Genomic DNA, 22,092 nt, shown 5'->3' on the forward strand with positions numbered 1-22,092 from the left:
ACCTGATCTGGTTATTGATAAACTTGTCTTTTTAGTGTGAATATTCATACATTTTGCTGCATATATGTTAATGCTTGATTATACTGTTCTACCCCACACTCTGCCAAGGTATTATGTAATATATTAGAGATTTCAGATCTCAGATTCTTATTCATACTTCACTTGTGAATAAATACACACACGTATTTAGTAGTTGCTTCTGCTTTAAAAGCACTGCTAAAGATGGCGCACTAAAAATAGATAATGTAACAATCATGTGACAATGAGTTCTCATTCTCATTCTTTTTATTCATTATTTAAAATCAAATAACATACTTCAAAAACTATGCCATATTTTTCTTCCATTGGCTGTCATTCTGAAAAAATTGCAAGAGAAATTGTAGCAAAACATGTTTGTTCCTCCATGGAATATATAAACTATAAATATACGGATCCCACATTAAATAGGATTAACTCAACATAATAATCATTAATTAATAGTCACTGAATGTCACATAGATAATGTTTTAGGCACTATTAAAAAAAATGATGAAAAATTTACCCAGAGACATAACAAGGAATACCAGTTTTTTAATATCTTTAAATTTTTTCTTTTATATTTATTCTATATCATAATGATGTGAATTAGATTGTATAGTAATTGATTAGATTGTCATAGCTCATCACTCATATGTTATTAAGATTTTGGAAATACCAAGTCATGTAGCAGTTCATTCAGGTTCAGGAGAACAGTTTGTTAGTTATTTTAAGATCGGTTGCTCAGGAAAGTTTAATGAGAAAACTGGAATTTAGAAAGATTCTGAAGCAGAGATGGTTGTTTATCAGCTGTGGAATATCCAAAAGTAGGTTCTGATTGGGAATCCATTCTATTTTAAAATACTAAAAATCTAACTTTAAAGCCTTCATAGACTTTATTTTTTCTTAATGATTTCCTTTGCATTTCCAGCTGAATCTCTTCAGGCAGTTACTGGGGAACAAATGAATTAGCTTATCAAACAGGTCTTTAGTCTTTTGAATGTTTCTGTGTCATAAGTAAGGAAATAGAGTGCACTCTTTTAAGATGTAGAAGAAACACTATTCAGTCGACCTAAGAAAGAATTGGAAAATTTTATTCAAGCTGAATTTGAGAAATGAAACCTGGGAAGTGTATCTCAGAAAGCTCTGAGAACTATTCTACTTGTTATAAGTCAAGGCATAGTTTATAGTTCTTTGAGACAGAAGGCTGTACATCAAATGACATATTATTAGTGACAGTTTACATAATCCAGGTCTAAGTGTCATCGTGGTAGGTTATGTGATCCTTTATAAGACCAAGAAGGAATGTTATCTTTTAAGGAGTTGTCTTTTTGATGTTAGGCCAATGGTGCTCTTAATGATTGAGCAGGTATTCCTGCTGATGAAAGAGATTTGGTTGATGCACAGTGGGGGAGAGAGGAGACCAAAGGGCAGAGAAGAGTTCTTTTGTTTAGATTTTTCTTATCTTGCCATATCTGTGAATTTTATTTCACAAAGTCAAAGGAAACTATATTCTTTTTATAATTTCATTTATGTTCTTATTTTTGCTTTGCTAGGTCTTCATTACCATGCATGAAGCCTTCTCTAGTTGCGGTGAGCAAGGGCTACTCTCTAGCTGCTGTGTGCGGGTTTCTAATTTTGGTGGCTCTCTTGTGGAGCACAGGCTCTAGGACACAAGGGCTTCAGAAATTGAGGAGCTTGCGCTCAGTAATTGCGGCTCACAGGGTCTAGAGCGTGGGTTCAGTAGTTGTGGCACATGGGCTTAGTCGCCCTGCGGCATGTTGGATCTTCCTGGATCACGGATGGAACCAGTGTCCTCTGCAGTGCAAGGCAGACTTTTAACCCAACTAGACCACCAAGGAAGCCTGAAGCTTTGTTCCTAATTTAACCAATGGCAATATAAAATCTGACAAAAGCAGCACAAAGATGATTTTATTAATCCATAGATTCAGTTTTTTCATGATGTAAAGTTAGATAAAAAGACTGCCCAAGTTATCTTAACAATAATAGAAATGACTGCTTTGGTTGCTACCAAACCAAACCAACTAACCAACCAACCAAACAAACCAAAACTGGTTTGAAGCTTTGGGAAACCTAGAGTAAACTCTCAAGTGTCCAGGCTCAAAAACTCTTGTTTGCTACTACCGTGTATATAAAGGCCACATTTACACACTCCACACTCCAATTACATAATCATTTTGGCTTAAGCTTACCATTTAATGAAACATATCACTACATGCCCTGAAAGTGTTAATAATACTCAAGATGAACAATTTCTCTCAGGGACAAATTTGTTATATGCTTGGATAGTTTTTCATTTCTTTTTAATCATATTTAAAATATTTAATAATTAGCTAATTATTAAATTAGCTACATTGTTCATTTTAAAAATTTTAATTTAAGTAAGGTTTAAATTAAATATTAAATTATATAATTCTAATATAAAATCGAGTATTTTTGATTTATAAGAACCTTAGTCAAAATGTTTTGCCTGGAGCTAATATCTTTACTACATTGGCATTATTATCCCTATGCTACATAATGATGTGTAAGAAAATAGGTCAGTTACTTATATGTATAGGGAGATAGGCAGATAAATAGATAAAGATATCTGGCTACGGTTATAAAGATATTTGGCAATCTGGTATAAGAACTCAAAAATTTTAGCTCCTCTATAATATAATGATTTGGCCCAATTTGAGACTTTGTGGATTCAGTTAGATAACATTTCCCCTTTTCTTCAACACACACACACAAACACACACACACCCTGACACAGCATGATTATGGAAAGAATACCAACCAAGATATAAGAATTACACTTCGATGCTTGCTTCTGCTCATGTGTGATTCTGCTAAGTATCAGCTTTATGGGGCCCTGCCTTCCCATTTGTTTCTTTTGATTCCTTAATTCGATTCTAAATCTTAGAACACATCATACGCTTTGACCAAACATGAGTGCTATCCCAACATTAGTATTACAAAGGGTATCCACTGAAAGTTAAATCACATTTTATATTTTAGCCATTTAACTTTACAAGTAGCCACAAATAACCGTACTTTAAACTACTGTTAAGTATTCACTATGTGAGTTTATGCTACTTTGAACTGATGAAAATTATAAGATTTTAAATTGTAACAATAAAAATAGACTACTTCACATTAGGGGTGACAGTATTGTCTTATCTGGCCAGTTATAGTTTGAACTTATTCAAGTAAAATTAACCCAAGGATATCAGGAAAACATTGACAATATATTCAAAAAATTATAGCGATGGTATAATTTATAGTCTCTACAGGCACTATAAAAATACTTACATTAACCTAGAAAGGTACTAGTATTTAAACATTCAAAGAGGCACAAAAACCACATTCAAACCTGACTTTTGATTGAATTAAGTCTCGTCGGATTTTCTTGCCTATCATTTCCACTTTAGAGGAGTGGAGTTTCAGGGTAACAGTCTACAGAAATACATCAAACCAAGAATTGCACCAGGTCCATGAAAGCATATACCTTCTTTGCTCCTTCTGTGTGGGAGGGTAGGAAAAGAACATGGGAAAAATTCTCATCCATTGTACAAATTCTCATTCATTGTAAGTATAATAGTATGCCCATCAGCAGTTGATATTGATCTCACATTTGTATAATTCTTTCTGCACTTACAAAGCTTTTCTAAATGATTCACTGGATTCCCAAAATAATTCCATGAAATACAATTAATGAAGTCATTAGCTTGTTTTACAGATGAGAAAACTAACAGAAGTTAAGTTACTTACTCATGTATGAATACTGGAAAGCAAAGGCAAGCTTAGAACCAGGTTTTCTGATTTCTCATTAAGTATTCTTTCTACTATACAAATTTGGTTTTCAAACAAATGAAGCAACTATAGTTAAACAGTAAAGACCTTATGATTCCAAAAAGCAGTTTCTTTGTGATCAAGAATGGTTTACAGAACAGAATAGAAATGTATATTATAAAATATTTGACATTGTCATAAAAATGTCCCTTCCAGGAGGGGAATTTAATTAACAAGTTAAAAATTAGGAAACTCAAACATTATCTTATAGCCTTAACTCATTATTTTATTTTTATTTTTACTGATGATATTTTAAAATAAAATTTGAATGCTATTTCAAACATCTAGCCAATTTTTCTTGCCCAGAAAAATATTTTCTACACTTTCCTTGTATTGAAAATGGGGAAATTTGGAAATTCACTTGAACATAAAAAGCAATTATTAAAAATATTCTACACTTACCTATATTGATAATTTTGACAATACTCAAGGTAGACTGGATTTACTTTCTTTGAAAATGTCATCAGTATATGAATTCATTTTTCTTATTTTATTAAGGACAGTATACTATAAAAACAAAACATTTGCTGATAGTGATCCTTCATTTTGATTTTTACAAATATTTATAATAAAATATTTTGCTGAGATCCTTAGATGTCTCTATAAAACATAAAATTTTCAGGAGCAATAAATCAGAGAACAAAAATTAATATAAAACTTATCTTTTCGTGTTCAGGCAAAATTAAGGGAGAATATTTCAGAGAATGGTTACAAACCTGCCACCTTAAGCAAGAAATTGTTATTTTAGGCCTAGTTAATAACTCTGAGATTGTTTACTTTGTAAATGAACAGTGCACTTTTAAATCCACTTTACTATTTAATATTAATTAATGCTAGAGAATGTAATTCCTGATAAAATCTTTCCAATAGATTATATGTGTGCATAAAACATCCATTTCAAACTATCAAGAAAGACGAGTAATATTGACATATTTGGATATTATGGTCAGTTATATGCTAACAAAATGAGAATGAAGGCAATTATGTAGACACTCCAGTTTCCAGAAAATGTTGTCTGCTTTGCTTGATAATTTAGCAAAATACCAATCTGGTAGTTTAACAAGTTAGCATATTGCTCTGAATTAAATACCTTACAAAACAGCATTAGCGTGGGTTTATAACTTTTTAAAATGCTTTCATCATATCATTCTGTTGTTAATGTTGGTATTTATTCTGAAATGACACCCAATCTGTTCTTAATTCTTTGGCATGTTTGAAGTCAGCAGAAGCACTCTTTCCTGGGCTTTACTGCTTCCTCAGAAGAATGCACAGTATTTGGAACAAAACCACTTTTAACCCCTTCCCAGCCATCCTGAATACAAATCTCTCCCCTTTTAATAAGTTCATATATGTCTCTTGTCAAGATAGTGAAGGATTCCTCAACATTCGTAGCATCTTTTGCTGAGGTTTCTATATACTTCATACCACAGTCTGCTGACAGTTTTTCAGCTTCTTCCCGTGTAACTTGACGTTGTGAAGCTAAATCACATTTATGTCCCACTAGCAGAAATACAATCTGAAATGGCTGCACGTGCATTTTTGCTTCTTCCAGCCAATCTTTCACGTGTTCAAAAGACCGTCGGTTAGTAATGTCAAATACTAAAAATCCACCAACCGAGTTGCGGTAATAAGATCGAGTTATTGATCTGAAAAATAAATAGGAAAAAAAAGGTTGTAAGAGGACAACTTGTTCTATTTCAAACAATGTAACACCATAACAAAATCTGAAGATACTTTAAATGTGAGTTAACTAGAGTTTATAAATCAAATATGAAGTGTCTCAAGTGAACAAAAAAATTCTATGAAACTAATATGCAAGCTAGTTTCATCCACTGACAATTATTAAAGTAGATATTTTTAGATAGACAAATAAGCACTTATATGTCATCTCACACTCAGGATTACTTATTTTTAAATATCTGATAGGATAATTATCACATTACTGTGATTAAAAGTATGTACACAGAAAGTTTTGGTTCAGAGCAGAAGTTACAATGATCTTAAGACTCTTTTCCTATCATTTAGGTCAACAAGCTACTCCTTATGTCAGTTAAGGAAGAAGAAATGAGGGCAAACTCATCACTTCAGTTAGAGGTTTAGTCCTGGGTTAGCTATACCTGTTCAAGAAGCAGGAAATTGTTCAGACACAGGATATGAATCTGAGATGCATGTACTAATGATTGTTGGCCTCTACGGATCTAGTCTCTGCTCTCCTGGCCTCAGAAAGCCAACCTTTACAGAAGCTTTCTCAAACCCCTCTGGCCTCTGGCCTGCAGTGGGGTTCAGCTAGCAGGAGGGGGCTCTGCTAGAGACTGGAGGAAAGGGAGGACAGGGTGTGATTTTGTAGTGGTTGTTTTCTTCTGCTTCTTGCTGAGGTTGCTGTTGGGTAGTCCCTCTCCCACGGCTCTGCCTCTCAGCAGGTTCTGGCAGTCTCATTCCCTTTCCCTGCCCCTTCTGGCCACGGCATTATAGCTTCCCACTGAATGCTTCACCATTCTTTGTTGGTGCCCTTGACATGGCCCACATTTCTGGAAATAGTCATCTTCATTAAACTCTTTGCAGTTAACCTTTCAAGCGTGCCATTTGTTTCCTGACTAAATCAAGAGGCAAGATGGCAAGGTCATACTATTTTATATTTTTTGCCTTTATGTATGTTGTTTTCTCTACCTAGAATGTCTTCTACATTTTTCTTTGCCTAGCAAACTCCCATTTCTTCTTTAGAGAGTCAGTTAAAAAATCCTATCATATAAAAAGCCTTCATTGTTACTGTCTTCTCCTCCTCTACCTCTCTTAGGTATTTCTCTAATAACTCCATCGAACCTTTGGCATACTGCCATTATTTATCAATTTTCATAATGTATTGATTGGATTTGTTGGTATTTCTTCTACTTAATGAAGACATAACAACAAATATGTTCCTTCTTGAGGGCTAAACATATTCCATCTATGTATCTAACAATTGCCTGACAAGTGATGGATGTACTTTAATATTTGTTATATTGGATTAATTAATCTTATTGGAGAGGGAACATGTTAAATGTTGTATGAGCCACAGATCACATAAGTGTCTCAGCTTCCAAATTGTCAGTGATTATTTTTTTTTTTTTTTTCGGTCAAGCCATGTGGCTTGCAGAATCTTAGTTCCCTGGTGGTGGTGGTGGTTTAGTCGTTAAGTTGTGTCTGACATTGCAACCCCGCGGACTGTGGCCTGGCCAGGCTCCTCTGTCCTTGGGATTTCCCAGGCAAGAATACTGGAGTGGGTTGCCAGTTCCTTCTCCAGGGGATCTTCCCAATCCAGGGACTGAGCCTGCATCTCCTGCTTGGCAGGTAGATTCTTTACCATTGAGCCACCTGGAAAGTCCTTAGTTCCCTGACCAGGAATCAAACCTGGGACTCCTGTAGTGGAAGCATAGAGTCCTAAACACTGCACTGTTAGGGAATTACCCAAGTTATCAGTGATCTTAAGCATTTAGATCATCCTTAAGCAAGTGTTCCTGTTACTTGCCTGAGGCACCAAAGATATTTGTGAAGTGTCAGTTACTTTACATACCTTCTTTATCCTTATTGCTGAAATCACAGCTCAGTTCAGTGTTTGGATACCACAAGTACAATTTGTTGAAGAAAGATTACCTCCCTTCTGCATATCTCCTGCCTGCCCTTCTCCTTGGAATTCCTAATAGAGAGGCTCTTAAGTGACTGCTTAAAAAAACCTCTTTCAAGGACTACTGTACCATACAGTTGGAGACAGTAAGAAAAAACTCCCCCTATCATTGTGTGAGTGCTAAGTTGCTTCAGTCATGTCCAGCTCTTTGTAACCCTATGGACTGCAGTCCAACTGGCTGCTCTGTCCATTGGATTCTCCAGGCAAGAATACTGGGGTAGGTTGCCATACCCTTCTCCAGGGGATCTTCCAGACCCAAGGACTGAACCTGCAACTTCTGCATTTGTAGGGGAGCTCTTTACCACTAGCGCAACCTGGGAAGCACACTCCTATTACCACTGGCAGTTACAAATAATGCAGTTCATTTAAGTTGTTGCTGTTCTTTTTTAATTTTGCAGGATAACGAATTTGTTATTGTTTTGCTGCTCATCTATATGCTGGAATTTAGGCAGATGTGCAGGGGAGAAGGCAATGGCACCCCACTCCAGTACTCTTGCCTGGAAAATCCCATGGAAGGAGGAGCCTGGTAGGCTGCAGTCCATGGGGTCGCTAAGAGTTGGACACGACTGAGCGACTTCACTTTCATTTTTCACTTTCATGCATTGGAGAAGGAAATGGCAACCCACTCCAGTGTTCTTGCCTGGAGAATCCCAGAGACGGGGGAGCCTGGTGGGCTGCCGTCTATGGGGTTGCACAGAGTCAGACACGACTGAACTGACTTAGCAGCAGCAGCAGCAGCAGCAGCAGCAGCAGGGCTCCCCAGGTGGTGCTAGTGGTAAAGAACCCACCTGCCATTGCAGGATACCTAAGAGACAGGGGTTTGATCTCTGGGTCTGGAAGATCTCCTGGAGGAGGGAATGGCTATCTACTCCAGTATTCTTGCCTGGAGAATCCCATGGACACTGGAGCCTGGCAGGTCAAGGTCCACAGGGTCTCAAAGAGTCGAACACAACTGAAGCGACTTAGCACATAGTGTCTTCAGTTCAGTCGCTCAGTCGTGTCCGACTCTTTGCGACCCCATGAATCACAGCATGCCAGGCCTCCCTGTCCATCACCAACTCCCGGAGTTCACTGAGACTCACGTCCATCGAGTCAGTGATGCCATCCAGCCATCTCATCCTCTGTCGTCCCCTTTTCCTCCTGCCCCCAATCCCTCCCAGCATCTGAGTCTTAGGGAAACCTAAATAAGGCTGACATTAGACTGAAAGCTTTCACTTACTCAGAACCAAGTCTGTATTACTCCCCCTTCGCCAATTAATTTCCTAACAGTATAATTTAAAACAATATGCCTTTAAATTTTTTTTTATTTTTGTTATTTACTTTTAACTCTGCTGGGTTTTTGTTCCTGCACGTGGCTTTCTCTAGTTGCAGCAAGTGGGGATGGGAGCGGTGCGTGGGCTCCTTGTTGTGGGGCTTTATCTTGTTGCTGAGCATGGACTCTAGGGTACAAGGGCTTCAGTAGTTGAGGCATGGGAGTTCAGAAGCTGCAGCTCTTGCGCTCCAGAGCACAGGCTCAATAGTTGTGGCATGTAGGCTTAGTTGCTTTACAGCATGTGAGATCTTCCTGGGTCAGGGATCGAACCCATGTCTCCTGCATGAGCAGGTGGATTCTTTATCTTTGAGCCACCAGAGAAGCCCAAACCAACATGCTTTTGTGGTTAAAAACTCAGCACTGTTCAGGATTGGGGGACACATGTGCACCCGTGGCTGACTCATGTCAATGTATGGCAAAAACCACCACAGTACTGTAAAGTAATTAGCCTCCAATTAAAACAAATTAATTAATTAAAAAAACTCAACACTGAAATGCTTGTCTATTGGGCAGAGGCATGTCTTACACTGTAGGAAATGCTATATATTCTAGCACTCTGTATTTAATTTTGAAAACATATTTGGAATGCAGTTGGCAAATCATTCTATAGAATAAAATAATAGCAAAATATATGTAACATATTCTATAAAACAGCCCTTATTAATAATTAGTTGAAATAAAAGGCCTCAATAGGACATCTGCCTTTTTTCAATATAATAACTTGATCTCCAGTTTGTATACAGATATTAGATTTAGAATTCTGATATAGTTAGGCTTCAAATTCAGAATTAGTTGTCCTAAGAAGTAGGGTTTTCCCTAAAATAATTGGGTATCCCTGCTGTCAATTATTTAGGGGAAGAGACAGGCCTCAAGATTGAAAAATAGAACTTGAGAGTCAGGTCTTACAGAGATGATGAGGGGGCATCTATCTTTCTCTGGAAGTTCCTCTCTTGGGTTGAGACACCTAGGTCTTCAGAATGTCTTAAAGGTGTTTTAAGGAGGCAGGGAATAAACCCTAAAAGAACTAGGTAGATAGGTCTTCCTGTAAAGAATCCAAGACTTGTAAAGAATGAAGAGTAACAATTTTTTTTAAGCAACAACATCTTTTGCATGTTATTTTATATCTATTTCCTTCTGGGCTTTGAAAGTCTCATTGAATGAATAAATGATTTAAAGAAAGCCTGGGAAAGGTTCCACTGGACAATTACAGGCATGACATTTTAGAATACAGAAATGCCCTTTTTGTCAAGAGCTATTATGCTTTTGAGAAATAGTTCTTGGCTTAAAACCTGGCTTTGATAGAGATTAACAAACAACAGGTGTCTGTGCAATCTGAGTGCTCATCAAGAGCTAGGTGTTCTGATTCATAGGCAGGAACTATGTCATCAAACAGAAGTCATATATACAGGCAGGAATAGGGGTGGAACCTGAGGAGACCTGGAGCAACACGGCTCACACATCTAGCATGTCTACTTCTGCAACACCCTCTCAACCTACAGCCTTATGTGGATTTCCCCTATAATCAAAGAAGAAAAAAATTCAAGTCTGCCTTACAGTTGGCCCCACGGACTGCAGCCCACCAGGCTCCTCCATCCATGCATTTTCCAGGCAAGAGTACTGGAGTGGGGCGCCATTGCCTTCTCTGAAATAATATCTTGGTATCGGTCAATTCCACTCAATAGTGGAAAGGAGAAATCCTTCCATTTCTTCCAAAGGAGAAATCCTCCATAATGAGGAACTTTCACCAGAGGAAGAGATGGAGAAATGTATGTTAAGGACCTACATCAATTCATAAGCAGAGCCTAAGGGTTAGGTATGTTGGAAAAAACAAAATCGAAGATTGATAATAAGGATATTTGGGATGTGTGGATGTGTCTTGAGTATGCAAATACTGTATCCAATGAAAATATTTACCAAAAGCCTCCTCTGTGAAGGAGTTCTTAATAATCAGCTAAACAAAATGTCCTGTCCTACACTCATCAGTCAGTATTTTTATCCTATTTTGGACTCAAAGTGATCATGGTAGCAAGCTGACTGGGCTCAGCATAGACTTTCTCGTATCTCAAGTTTAATAGCTTAATACTCAATTTTCTAGCAGTTAATGATATCTTGAATATGGTACCTTACCTGGGAAAACCATCACAAAGGGGACACTGATATGTTCTCACTGTAAAAGACATTTAATGTGGACTCAAGCCATGCTAGCACCACCATCCATGAATTTATGGAATGCCTTATATAGAGTCATGATATCCCACACTTTGCTACAGACCAAAAGGTTTCAGTTAACGGGAAGAAATGGGCTGATTCCGTAAGATTCAATGAGCTTATGTCACAATCGCCTAGAGGCATACACCTATAAAACTGTGGAATGGGTTATTAAGATCCAGTTATGTTAACAGATACACACACACACATATGTATAATAGATAAACAAAAAGTTTATCTATTTGTTTAGATAAACTTCCCTGGTGGCACAGTGGATAAGAATCTGCCTGCTAATGCAGGGGACATGGGTTCGATCCCTGGTCCAGGAAGATTCCTCATGCTGAGGAGCAACCAAGCCCATGTGCCACAACTACTGAGCCCACGTGCTACAACTACTGAAGCCCAGGTACCTAGAGCCTATGCTCGGCAACAGGAGAAGCCACTGCAATGAGGAGCCTGTGTGCTGCAACAAAGAGTAGCCCCTGCTTGCCAGGACTAGAGAAAGCCTGGGCAAAGCAACAAAGGCCCAGCACAGCCAAAAATAAATAAAATATTCAATACACATTACAATAACCTAAGTGGAAAAGAATCTGAAAAAGAACACACACACAACTCCTCCCCCCTACCACACACACACACATATAAAAAACTCAATCAACTTGCTGTACACCTGAAACTAACACAACACTGTAAACCAACTATACTTCAATTAAAAAAAAGATTTGGTTATGCTTACGCCCAGGAGTTGACACCCTGTAAAATCTTAGCATGATCCTTCAGGATGTATATGTTCTAAGCTAGTGAGGAATATAGTAGGTAGTGATTTTTTCCCCATAAAAAGATGTTGTGGTATGGGAAACAAAGGGTAAAAGTGGGGTGATGGTACCTTTCACAATTATACTTAATGAGTCACTAACATTTTTTGTTGCTTCTAATCTCTGTGACTCTGAACTCTGCTGATATAAAGGTTTTAGCATCCAAGGGAGAAACGCTTTCACTAGAGAACCTCGTGACACTTCTATTGAATTTGTAGCTGAGACTGCCAACTGTCCATTCAGGGTTTCTTATGGTAATGGGTGAAAAGGCAAAAAAAGGGGCAACTACCATGGGGACCACACTGGCCTCTTATGGTTCTCGCCCTGGGATCTTTGGGTTCATTCCAAGCCTGGTCCCCCGCTATCCTGTCAAGGCTCTGTGACCCAGACATGCTTCCAGTAGCTTTTGTTTTTTATTAAAGTCCTCAAATTGATTTGCTGCTGGCAACCAAAGATCTGATTGACAGAGGCTACAGATATTTTGTAGGAAAGAATGATGGAAAACAAAGTTACAAACATAAACTTTCAACATAGTTTTATGAAGCCAAAATTCATTCATTAAAAAAAAAAATTGTGGTAAAAAACACTTAAGATTTACTCTCTTAACAACTTTAAAGTATACAGTATTGTTAACTATAAGCACAATGTTGTACAACAGATTCTCTAGAACTTTTTCATCCTGCATGACTGATACTTCCATTCTCATTGAATAGTAACTTCTTATTTCCTACCCTCTCCCACATGCCCAGCCCCTAACAACCACCATTCTGCTTTCTGCATTTGTGAGTCTGACTTCTGCAAATACCTCATATAAGTGGAATCATGCAATATTTGTCCCTCTGTGACTGGCTTATTTTGCTGCAGGAAAATGGGGAACAAGAGGACAGTCATGTCCCAGGTCTCAGGTGAGTCCCTGAGACAGGCCACCAAGTAAGTGTCCTTGGCAGGGAAGAATTCAAGAGTAAGCCATAGTAAAGTGAAAACAAGTTTATTCTGGGAGATACACATTACAGAGATGAAGTGTGGGCCATCTAAAAAGTCAAGAGGCCCTGATAAATGGGGAGTTTTTATGGGCTGAGTAACTACCTATGCTAACAAGTAGGAGGATTATTCCAATTCTTTCAGGGAAGGGACAAGGATTTCCAGGAGTTGGACCACTGCCCACTTTTTGGTCTTTTATGGTCAGTTTGGGAATTTTCATGGCACCTGTGGGTATGTCATTTAGCATGCTACTATATAACAATGAGTTTAAAGTCTCAGTTCAGTTCAGCCGTTCAGTCATGTCCGACTCTTTGCGACCCCATGAATAGCAGCATGCCAGGCCTCCCTGTCCATCACCAACTCCCGGAGCTTATTCAAACTCATGTCCATCGAGTTGGTGATGCCATCCAGCCATCTCATCCTCTGTCATCCCCTTCTCCTCCTGCCCTCAATCCCTCCCAGCATCAGGGTCTTTTCCAATGAGTCAACTCTTTGCATGAGGTGGCCAAAGTATTGGAGTTTCAGCTTTAGCAGCAGTCCTTCCAATGAACACCCAGGACTGATCTCCTTCAGAATGGACTGGTTGGATCTCCTTGCAGTCCAAGGGACTCTCAAGAGTCTTCTCCAACACCACAGTTCAAAAGCATCAATTCTTCAGCACTCAGCTTTTTTCACAGTCCAACTCTCATATCCATACATGACCACTGGAAAAACCATAGCCTTGACTAGACGGACCTTTGTTGGCAAAGTAATGTCTCTGCTTTTCAATATACTATCTAGGTTGGTCATAACTTTCCTTCCAAGGAGTAAGCGTCTTTTAATTTCATGGCTGCAATCACCATCTGCAGTGATTTTGGAGCCCCAAAAAATAAAGTCTGACACACTTTCCACTGTTTCCCCATCTATTTCCCACATAAAGTCTGACATACTTTCTACTGTTTCCCCATCTATTTCCCATGAAGTGATGGGACCAGATGCCCTAATCTTCGTTTTCTGAATGTTGAGCTTTAAGCCACCTTTTTCACTCTCCTCTTTCACTTTCATCAAGAGGCTTTTTAGTTCCTCTTCACTTTCTGCCATAAGGGTGGTGTCATCTGCATATCTGAGGTTATTGATATTTCTCCCGGCAATCTTGATTCCAGCTTGTGCTTCTTCCAGCCCAGTGTTTCTCACGATGTACTCTGCATAGAAGTTAAATAAGCAGGGTGACAATATACAGCCTTGACGTACTCCTTTTCCTATTTGGAACCAGTCTGTTGTTCCATGTCCAGTTCTAACTGTTGCTTCCTGACCTGCATATAGGTTTCTCAAGAGGCAGGTCAGGTGGTCTGGTATTCCCATCTCTTTCAGAATTTTCCACAGTTTATTGTGATCCACCCAGTTGGAAGTCAAATCTTCTGCAATCTTGGCCTAGCTGGTTCTAACCAGTTTATGTCATCTCTTCAATGACTATGTCATTCTTTTAAAGATTGTGACCTGCCCATTTCTCTCCTGTCTCAATTTCACATATTAATACATAATGCTCCCAAGATTTATCCTCGTTATAGCATATGACAGGGTTTCTTTTTCTTTTTTATGGCTGAATGATTTTCAATTGTATGTATATACCACATTTTCTTTATCCATTCATCTCAAAATTTATTCCTACATGTATATTTACTTTAGAATAGAAAAGGAAAAAGTTTCTTATTTATGTAAACATTTTATTTTATTTTATTTTTTTTTGGCATTAAAATATTCATTTATACTTTTGTGGTAGTTCAACAGTGTTATGTAAACATTTTAAACTGTTTAATCATTCTCTCTAATTTTTTTTCCTGAAATACATATAGACAAATGAACTTGAGAGCACTGGAGTTAGCTTACATTTATAGAGTTACTTAATATATGGACAATGCAACCAAGTGTGAATGAGATCTTATATGTTATTATTATGAACTTTATAGGATGTGCACTAGCCTCTTACAAAAGCAACAAAACATAGAAAACACTTGCTGACTTTACTTGGGTAAAATGAGCCAGTTGTTCCATTCTGGAAATGCCCTTCCTGTGGCTTTGCCAACTGCCAAATAGGCATTTGGAAGATGGAAGTACTTTGATGTTAAAAGGCTGTTGGCAGCAAGCAGCCTACAAATGCAATAGCTTTGGGAGTGCCTTTTTTCACCATGACATTACATTCCTATTGCCCTTCTGGGAATAGTCATTGTGTTGATGTTTTACTTACCTGCTTCATTTGTAATCCAGGCCCTTAGGACTGCTTTCAAGACACCGAAACACATCTCCCCCGCCCCCCTCCTCTTATTATTACTGACTTTAATAGTCCCTGCTCTTGCCTTCTGAAATGTGTTAAGTCGCTTCAGTTGTGTCCAACTCTTTGCAACCCCATGGACGGTAGCCCGCCAGGCTTCTATGTCCATGGACTTCTCCAGGCAAGAATATTGGAGTGGGTTGCTGTTCCCTTTTCCAGGGGATCTTCCTGACCCAGGGATCGAACCAGGGTCTCCTGCATTACAGGAAGATTCTTTACCGTCTGAGTTATCAGGGATGACTTCTAAAACTTGGGGTTATAGGATATCTTTTTTCATACAAATAAATATTAAAATTCTCTTTGTATAATTCCAAGGTCTTTTCATCAAAAATCAAATTTGTGGTTTGGAGGCTATATGTAATATTTACAATACCCAATGGCCACATTCTCTCTTTGGATATGGGAATTAATTCCCGTGTGACCATCTTTTTTTTCCCCCCCTTTACCACAGATCATCATTTTATGATAGTGAGGCCTTCTTATCACCCTCCCCAAAGCATGCTCTATTCACCCTGTATCCTCTATTTTCCTCTGTAGTAATTAACCCATTCTAATGTCTATATAATTTTTCCAACTTATTTGGTTATAGCCTATCTCCCCTAAGTAGAAGACAAGCTACACAAGAGCAAAGATTTTTTTTTTTCATTTTTTGGTGCATTGTAGCCTAGTGTCTATTGGAGAAGGAAATGGCAACCCACTCCAGTGTTCTTGCCTGGAGAATCCCAGGGACGGGGGAGTCTGGTGGGCTGCCGTCTATGGGGTCGCACAGAGTTGGACACTACTGAAGCGACTTAGCAGCAGCAGCAGCAGCAGCATCCTAGTGTCTAAAACAAAACTGGGCATGTGTGAGGCCTATTGCAAGTTGTAAATAAATAAACAACTGAATTAGTAAGTTGAGACTCTGTAAGGCTATGCCCAGGCAGCATGCAAATAAGCAAATGGGAGAATAACAGAGGAAAATATAAAAGAGCTTATCTCCTTTAGATATTTATAGTGGGGATTCATGAAATAGGCCAAATAACAAAGAGGAGAAGAGGGCTGAATAGCAGCACACACTATAAACATATAGGTGAAATCATTCACCTTTTCTAAAGAACTACCGTATTTAAATTGGTAGTAATTCAAATTGTCCCCTGTAGTGGATTCTAGATGGTAGACATGTCATGTGAAAATCCAAATAATTTATTTAGAAATTAATGAGAAATGTTTCTAGCTTCACCATGTGTCTGTAAGGTAATAATGAAAGATGCTTATTTTCCATTTGGTATGGTACCAGAAAGTGTAGAAAAGACTAGCACTTATTCTGACACTCTCTGGCATCCTTTTGCAGAACAAAAATGAGATGATGATAGCGTCTCATATTTGATCTTCCGTGTAACATAATGCATTATGTGATTTAATGTAAGTAAAGAACATTTTCTCTTGGGCTATAATCCTCCTACCATTTTGTGACGTCTGCTTCCATATGACTCTCTCAATATTGCTTCATTTCATGTGGCTTTGTATATCTCTCCATATTTTATAATTTATGTTGGTGTTTATCCTTTTCTCATTTCATTCTGTATCTGAAATTATGCAGCTTTTATTTTCAAGAAATTAGAATAGGTTCTTTTCTATTCTTTTTCTAAATTCATGTTTTCATCAAAGTTAACTGTGTACTTATAGAACATCCTTATTTTTCCCATTCCCCAAACCTGCCAATACTGTATCATATCATAATTGTAGAAAGATCATTTCTTGGCATTTGGTTATTCTGACCATGTAAACTTTTCAATGCTGAGCCCTGAAATAAACTATGATTTTTTTTCCTAAGAGTTGATAACTATCTTGCATATTAATCAAGATAGACCAGGCTATGCTACAGCAAGAGATAACCCACCTCTTGATAGGAAGAAGGTTAAAAAAAAAATCTGGGCTGTACTTTAAAACTATCACATGTGAGTTCTGGTCAAATCTATTGGCCAGAAATAGTCATACGATTCTAAGTGCAAGAGGGAAAGGAAATATATTCCTCCCATGTGTCCAGAGGAAAAGAAGCATCAGATAATGAGTGAGCCCTCTCTACCACATTTTTTCCTTCCTTTTTTTTTTTGCTAGTTTTCCATGCAGGCCTCAATAATCCAACCCCAAACTCTGCCAGTTGCCATCTTTTAGAAAGTTAATTCCAGTTAGCTCTTCTGTCAATTTCACCTTCTGGAGGATTCTCTCCTACAATTTTCTGCCCTGCTCCAGTCAGTCAGGCCTGGTTGTCCTTGGTATCTGGGGCAGAGAAAGCATCCTGGATCTCCCTTCACCATTTTCTAGGGCATTTCCTTTGCTTTTCTTTAGAAGTAAATCTCCTGTTCCTCATAGCCCACGTCTTCATTCCTAGTTTATTCTTTTACATGCATGTGTGTGCTTGTCTATGTATGTATAGAGAGATACAGAGCATATCTTCAAGTGCCTTCCTAAAAAAGATGCATGAGGGAGACTTGTTCAAGATGGCAGAGTAGAAGGATGAGTGCTCACATCCTCCTGTGAGTGCACCAAAATTGCAACTAGCTGTTGACCAACCATCAACAGGAAGATTATGGAACCCACCAAAAAAGATATCCCACAACCAAAGACAAAGGAAAGCCACAACAAGATGGTAGGAGGGGCACAATCATGATCAAATCAAATCTCATACCCACCAGTTGGGAAACCCACAAATTGGAGAACAATATTACCAAAAAAGTTCTGCCACTGTTGTGAAGGTTCTGAGCCCTATGTCAGGCTTCCCAGCCTGGGTATCCAGCAAAGGGACTAGGAGTCTCCAGTGAAGCGGATTTTGAAGGCCAGCAGGATTTGATTACAGGACTCCCACAGGACGAGGGGAAACCGAGACTCCACTCTAGGAGGGCACACACACAAAAATCTTGTGTGCCCCAGGACCCAGGGGAAAGGAGCAGTGACTCCACAGGAGACTGAACCACATCTACTTGTTAGTGTTTGAGGGTCTCCTGCAAAGGGTCTCCTGCAAAGTGGCTCACTGCAGGGATGGGGGCACTGGCAGCAGTAGTCCTAGGAGGTGCCCCTTGGTGTGAGCCCTCTTGGAGGCTGCCATTAGTCCTACCATGGCAGCTTCTCAGGTGGCTCTACTGGTAAAGAGCCCACCTGCCAATGAGAGAGACATAAGAGATGTGGGTTTGATACTTGGGTTGGGAAGATCCATGGACAGAGGAGCCTGGCAGGCTACAGCCCTGCTACTGCTAAGTCACTTCAGTCGTGCCTGACTCTGTGCGACTCCATAGATGGCAGCCCACCAGGCTCCCCCGTCCCTGGGATTCTCCAGGCAAGAACACTGGAGTGGGTTGCCATTTCCTTCTCCAATGCATGAAAGTGAACAGCGAAAGTGAAGTCGCTCAGTGGTGTCCAACCCTCAGTGACCCCATGGACTGCAGCATTCCAGGCTCCTCCGTCCATGGGATTTTCCAGGCAAGAGTACTGGAGTGGGGTGCCATTGCCTTCTCCGGGCTACAGCCCATGGGGTTGCAAAGAGTAGGACATAACTGAATCGACTTAGCATGAAGGCATGCATGCAGGGCCTTTAGACTCTAAGGCTGGGTAACATCAAGCCAAACTAATAAGGAGGGAGTGCAGCCCCACCCATCAGCAGATATTTGGATTAAGAGCACAGCCCTGTCCACTAGAGCAAGACCCAGTTTTTCCCACCATCAGTACCTCCCATCAGGAAGCTTGCACAAGCCTTAGCCTCATCCAACAGAGGGCAGACAGAAGAAGCAAGAAGAACCACGATCCCACAATGGTTAGAACAAAAACCACATTACAGAAAGTTAATTAGGATGAAAAAGCAGAGAGTTATATCCCACATGAAGCAACAAAATCCCAGAAAGACAACTAAATGAAGTGGAGGTAGCAATCTTCCAGAAAAAGAATTCAGAATAATGATAGTGAAGATGATCCATGATCTCAGGAAAAGAATGCAAAGGATGCAAGAAATGTTTGCCAAAAACCCAGAAGAACTATCAAGAACAAACAGAGATGCATAATACTAGAAGGAATCAATAGCAGAATAACCGAGGCAGAGGAACAGATAAGTGACCTGGAAGACAAAAGGAAAAAATCACAGCCACAAAAAAGTATATTACAAAACAAAACAAGAGATGAAGACAGCATAAGAGACCTCTGAGACAACATTAAATGCACCAACATTCATATTTATAGGGGTCCCAGCAGGAGAAGAGAGAGAGAGAAAGGACCTGAGAAAATATTTGATGAGATAATCATCTGAAAACTCCTCCAGCACGGGAAAAGAAATAGTCAGCTAAGACCAGGAAGTGCAGAGAGTACCAGGAAAGATAGACCCAAGAAGGAACATGCTGAGACACACAGTGATCAAATTGATAAAAATTAAAGACAAAGATAAACTATTAAAAGAAATGAGGGAAAAATGACTAATAACATATAAGCCAACTCCCATAACTTTCAGCTGATTTTTCAATAGAAACCCTCTAAGCCGGAAAGGAATAGCATGATATATTTAAAGTGATGAAAGGGAAGAACCTACAATGAAGAATACACTACCCAGCAAGACTTGCCTTCAGATTTGATGGAGAAATCAAAAGCTTTCCAGACAAGCAAAAGTTAAGAGAATTCAGCACCACCAAACCAGCTTTACAATAAACGCTAAAGGCACTTCTCCAGGCAGGAAACGCAAGAGAAGGAAAAGAAAAAATAAACTCCAAACAATTAAGAAAATGGTAATAGGATCATATATATCAATAATTACCTTAAATGTAAATGGATTAAATGCACCAACCAAAAGACATAGACTGGCTGAGTGGATACAAAAACAAGACCCAATATATGCGGTCTACAAGACAACCACCTCAGACCTAGGGTCATTTACAGACTGAAAGTAAGGGGATGGAAGAAAGTATTTCATGCAAATGGAAATCAAAAGAAAGCTAGAATAGCAATACTCATATCAGACAAAATAGACTTTAAAACAAAGACTCTTATAAGAGAAAAGAAGGATACTACATAACGATCAAGGGATCAATCCAAGAAGATACAACCATTATAAATATATATGCACCCAACACAGGAGCACTTCAATATGTAAGGCAAATACTAACAACCATAAAGGGAGAAATCAACAGTAATACAATAATAGTGGACCACTTTCATCAATGGGCACATCATCCAGACAGAAAATTAATAGGGAAACACAGACCTTATGTGGCACTTTATACCTGATGAACTTAATTGGTATTTATAGAGCATTCCATCCAAAAATAGCAGGCTATACATTTTTCTCAAGTGCACATGAAAGGTTCTCCAGGATTGACCACATGCTGGGCCACAAGGTAAGCTTTGGTTAGCTTAAGAAAACTGAAATCATATCAGGCATCTTTTCTAATCACAATGCTATGAAATTAGAAATAGAAGGACTGATGCTAAAGCTACAATACTTTAGCCACCTATAACCAAAGAATCCCACTCCTGGGCATATATCTGGAGAAAACATGGTCCAAAAGGATACATGCACCCCAATGATCACTGCAGCATTGTTTACAATAGCCAAAACATAGAAGCAATCTAAATGCCCATCAACAGAGGAACAGATAAAGATGTGGTACATATAAAAAATGGAATATTAATCAGCCATTAAAAGAATGAAATAATGCTATTTGCAGCAACATGGGTGGATCTAGAGATTGTCATACTGAGTGAAGTAAGTCAGACAGAGAAGGAGAAATATCATATGACATCCCTTAATGTAGAATCTAGAAAGAAATACTACAAATGAACTTACTTACAAAACGGAAACAGACTCACAGACTTAGAGAATGAACTATGGTTGCCAGGGGAAAGGATGAGGGGAAGGGATAGTTATGAAGTTTGGGATGGACAGGTACACACACTATATTTAAAATGGATTACCAACAGGGACATACTGTACAGTACAGGGAACTCTGCTCAGTGTTATGTGGTAGCCTGGAAAGGAGGGGAGTTTCGGGGAGAATGGATACACGTATATGTATGGGTACATATATGTACATGTATATGTATGAGTCACTTTCCTGTTCATCTGAATCACAACATTGTTAATCGGCTGTACCCTAAAACAAAATAAAAAGCTTCAAAAAAAAGATACATGAGGAAGAAAAGATGCATGAGGTAATATTTTGAAGTTTTGCATGTTTTTATTCTGTTTTCACAGTTGAATGGTCAGACACAGAATTCTTTCAGAATTTTGAAATCTTTCCATTGCCTTCGAGGTTCAATTGTTATTTACAGGAAGTGTGAAGTCAATCTGATTCCTGATCTTTTTTATGTGACCTATTACCTATTATCCCATATCCCTTTCCTGCCCTACTCCAGAAGTTTGTAGGAACTTTTCTGTGGCCCCAGGGTTTAGAATTTCATGACAATGTCCCTTAGGATGTGTCTACTTTCATCTATTGTGCTGGACTCTTCTAATCTGAAAACTCAGGTCCCTACATCTTGGAAGTATTTTTTAAATTGCTTCATTGATCATTTCTTTTCTGTTTTTTTTTCTGTTCCATTTTTCTGGAATGCCTGTTGTGTTTTTATTGAACCTAATGGAACAGTCCTCTAACTAAAAAATATATATATATATATATATATTTTTTTTCCTATTTTCTAAGTCTTTGTCCTTTTGTCCTATTTTTTGAGAGACTTCCCCAACTTTATTTTGTGTTTTATTTTTTTCTATTGTGTTTCCAAAAGCTTTTTTTTTCTCAGAATATTCTTTTGAAAAAACAGTATCTATTCTTTTATGATTTCAATATTTTCCTATTTTCTCTCTGAGAAAATAAAAGACAGGGGTTTTTTTTGGGGGGAGGGGTTGTACTTCGGAAACATTCCCTTCTCCCTTATCAAATTTGTTTTTCTGGTTGCTTTTGGCTTCTGTTTATTTCAGTTT

General features: G+C 38.6%; 1 protein-coding gene across 1 annotated transcript in view; it reads right to left on the reverse strand.

Moving 5' to 3' along the window:
* Positions 1–267: 267 nt before the first annotated feature.
* RAB39A (RAB39A, member RAS oncogene family) overlaps positions 268–22,092 on the reverse strand; it is a 38,592-nt gene continuing 16,767 nt past the window's right edge. Inside the window, exon 2 of the mRNA XM_027563845.1 lies at positions 268–5,519. Coding sequence (XP_027419646.1) covers positions 5,093–5,519 — 427 coding nt within the window. The 3' untranslated portion in view covers positions 268–5,092. The remainder of the gene's footprint in view (positions 5,520–22,092) is intronic.

Source organism: Bos indicus x Bos taurus, chromosome 15 (assembly GCF_003369695.1).
Source record: "Bos indicus x Bos taurus breed Angus x Brahman F1 hybrid chromosome 15, Bos_hybrid_MaternalHap_v2.0, whole genome shotgun sequence".
In the NCBI taxonomy this organism is placed as follows: domain Eukaryota; kingdom Metazoa; phylum Chordata; class Mammalia; order Artiodactyla; family Bovidae; genus Bos; species Bos indicus x Bos taurus.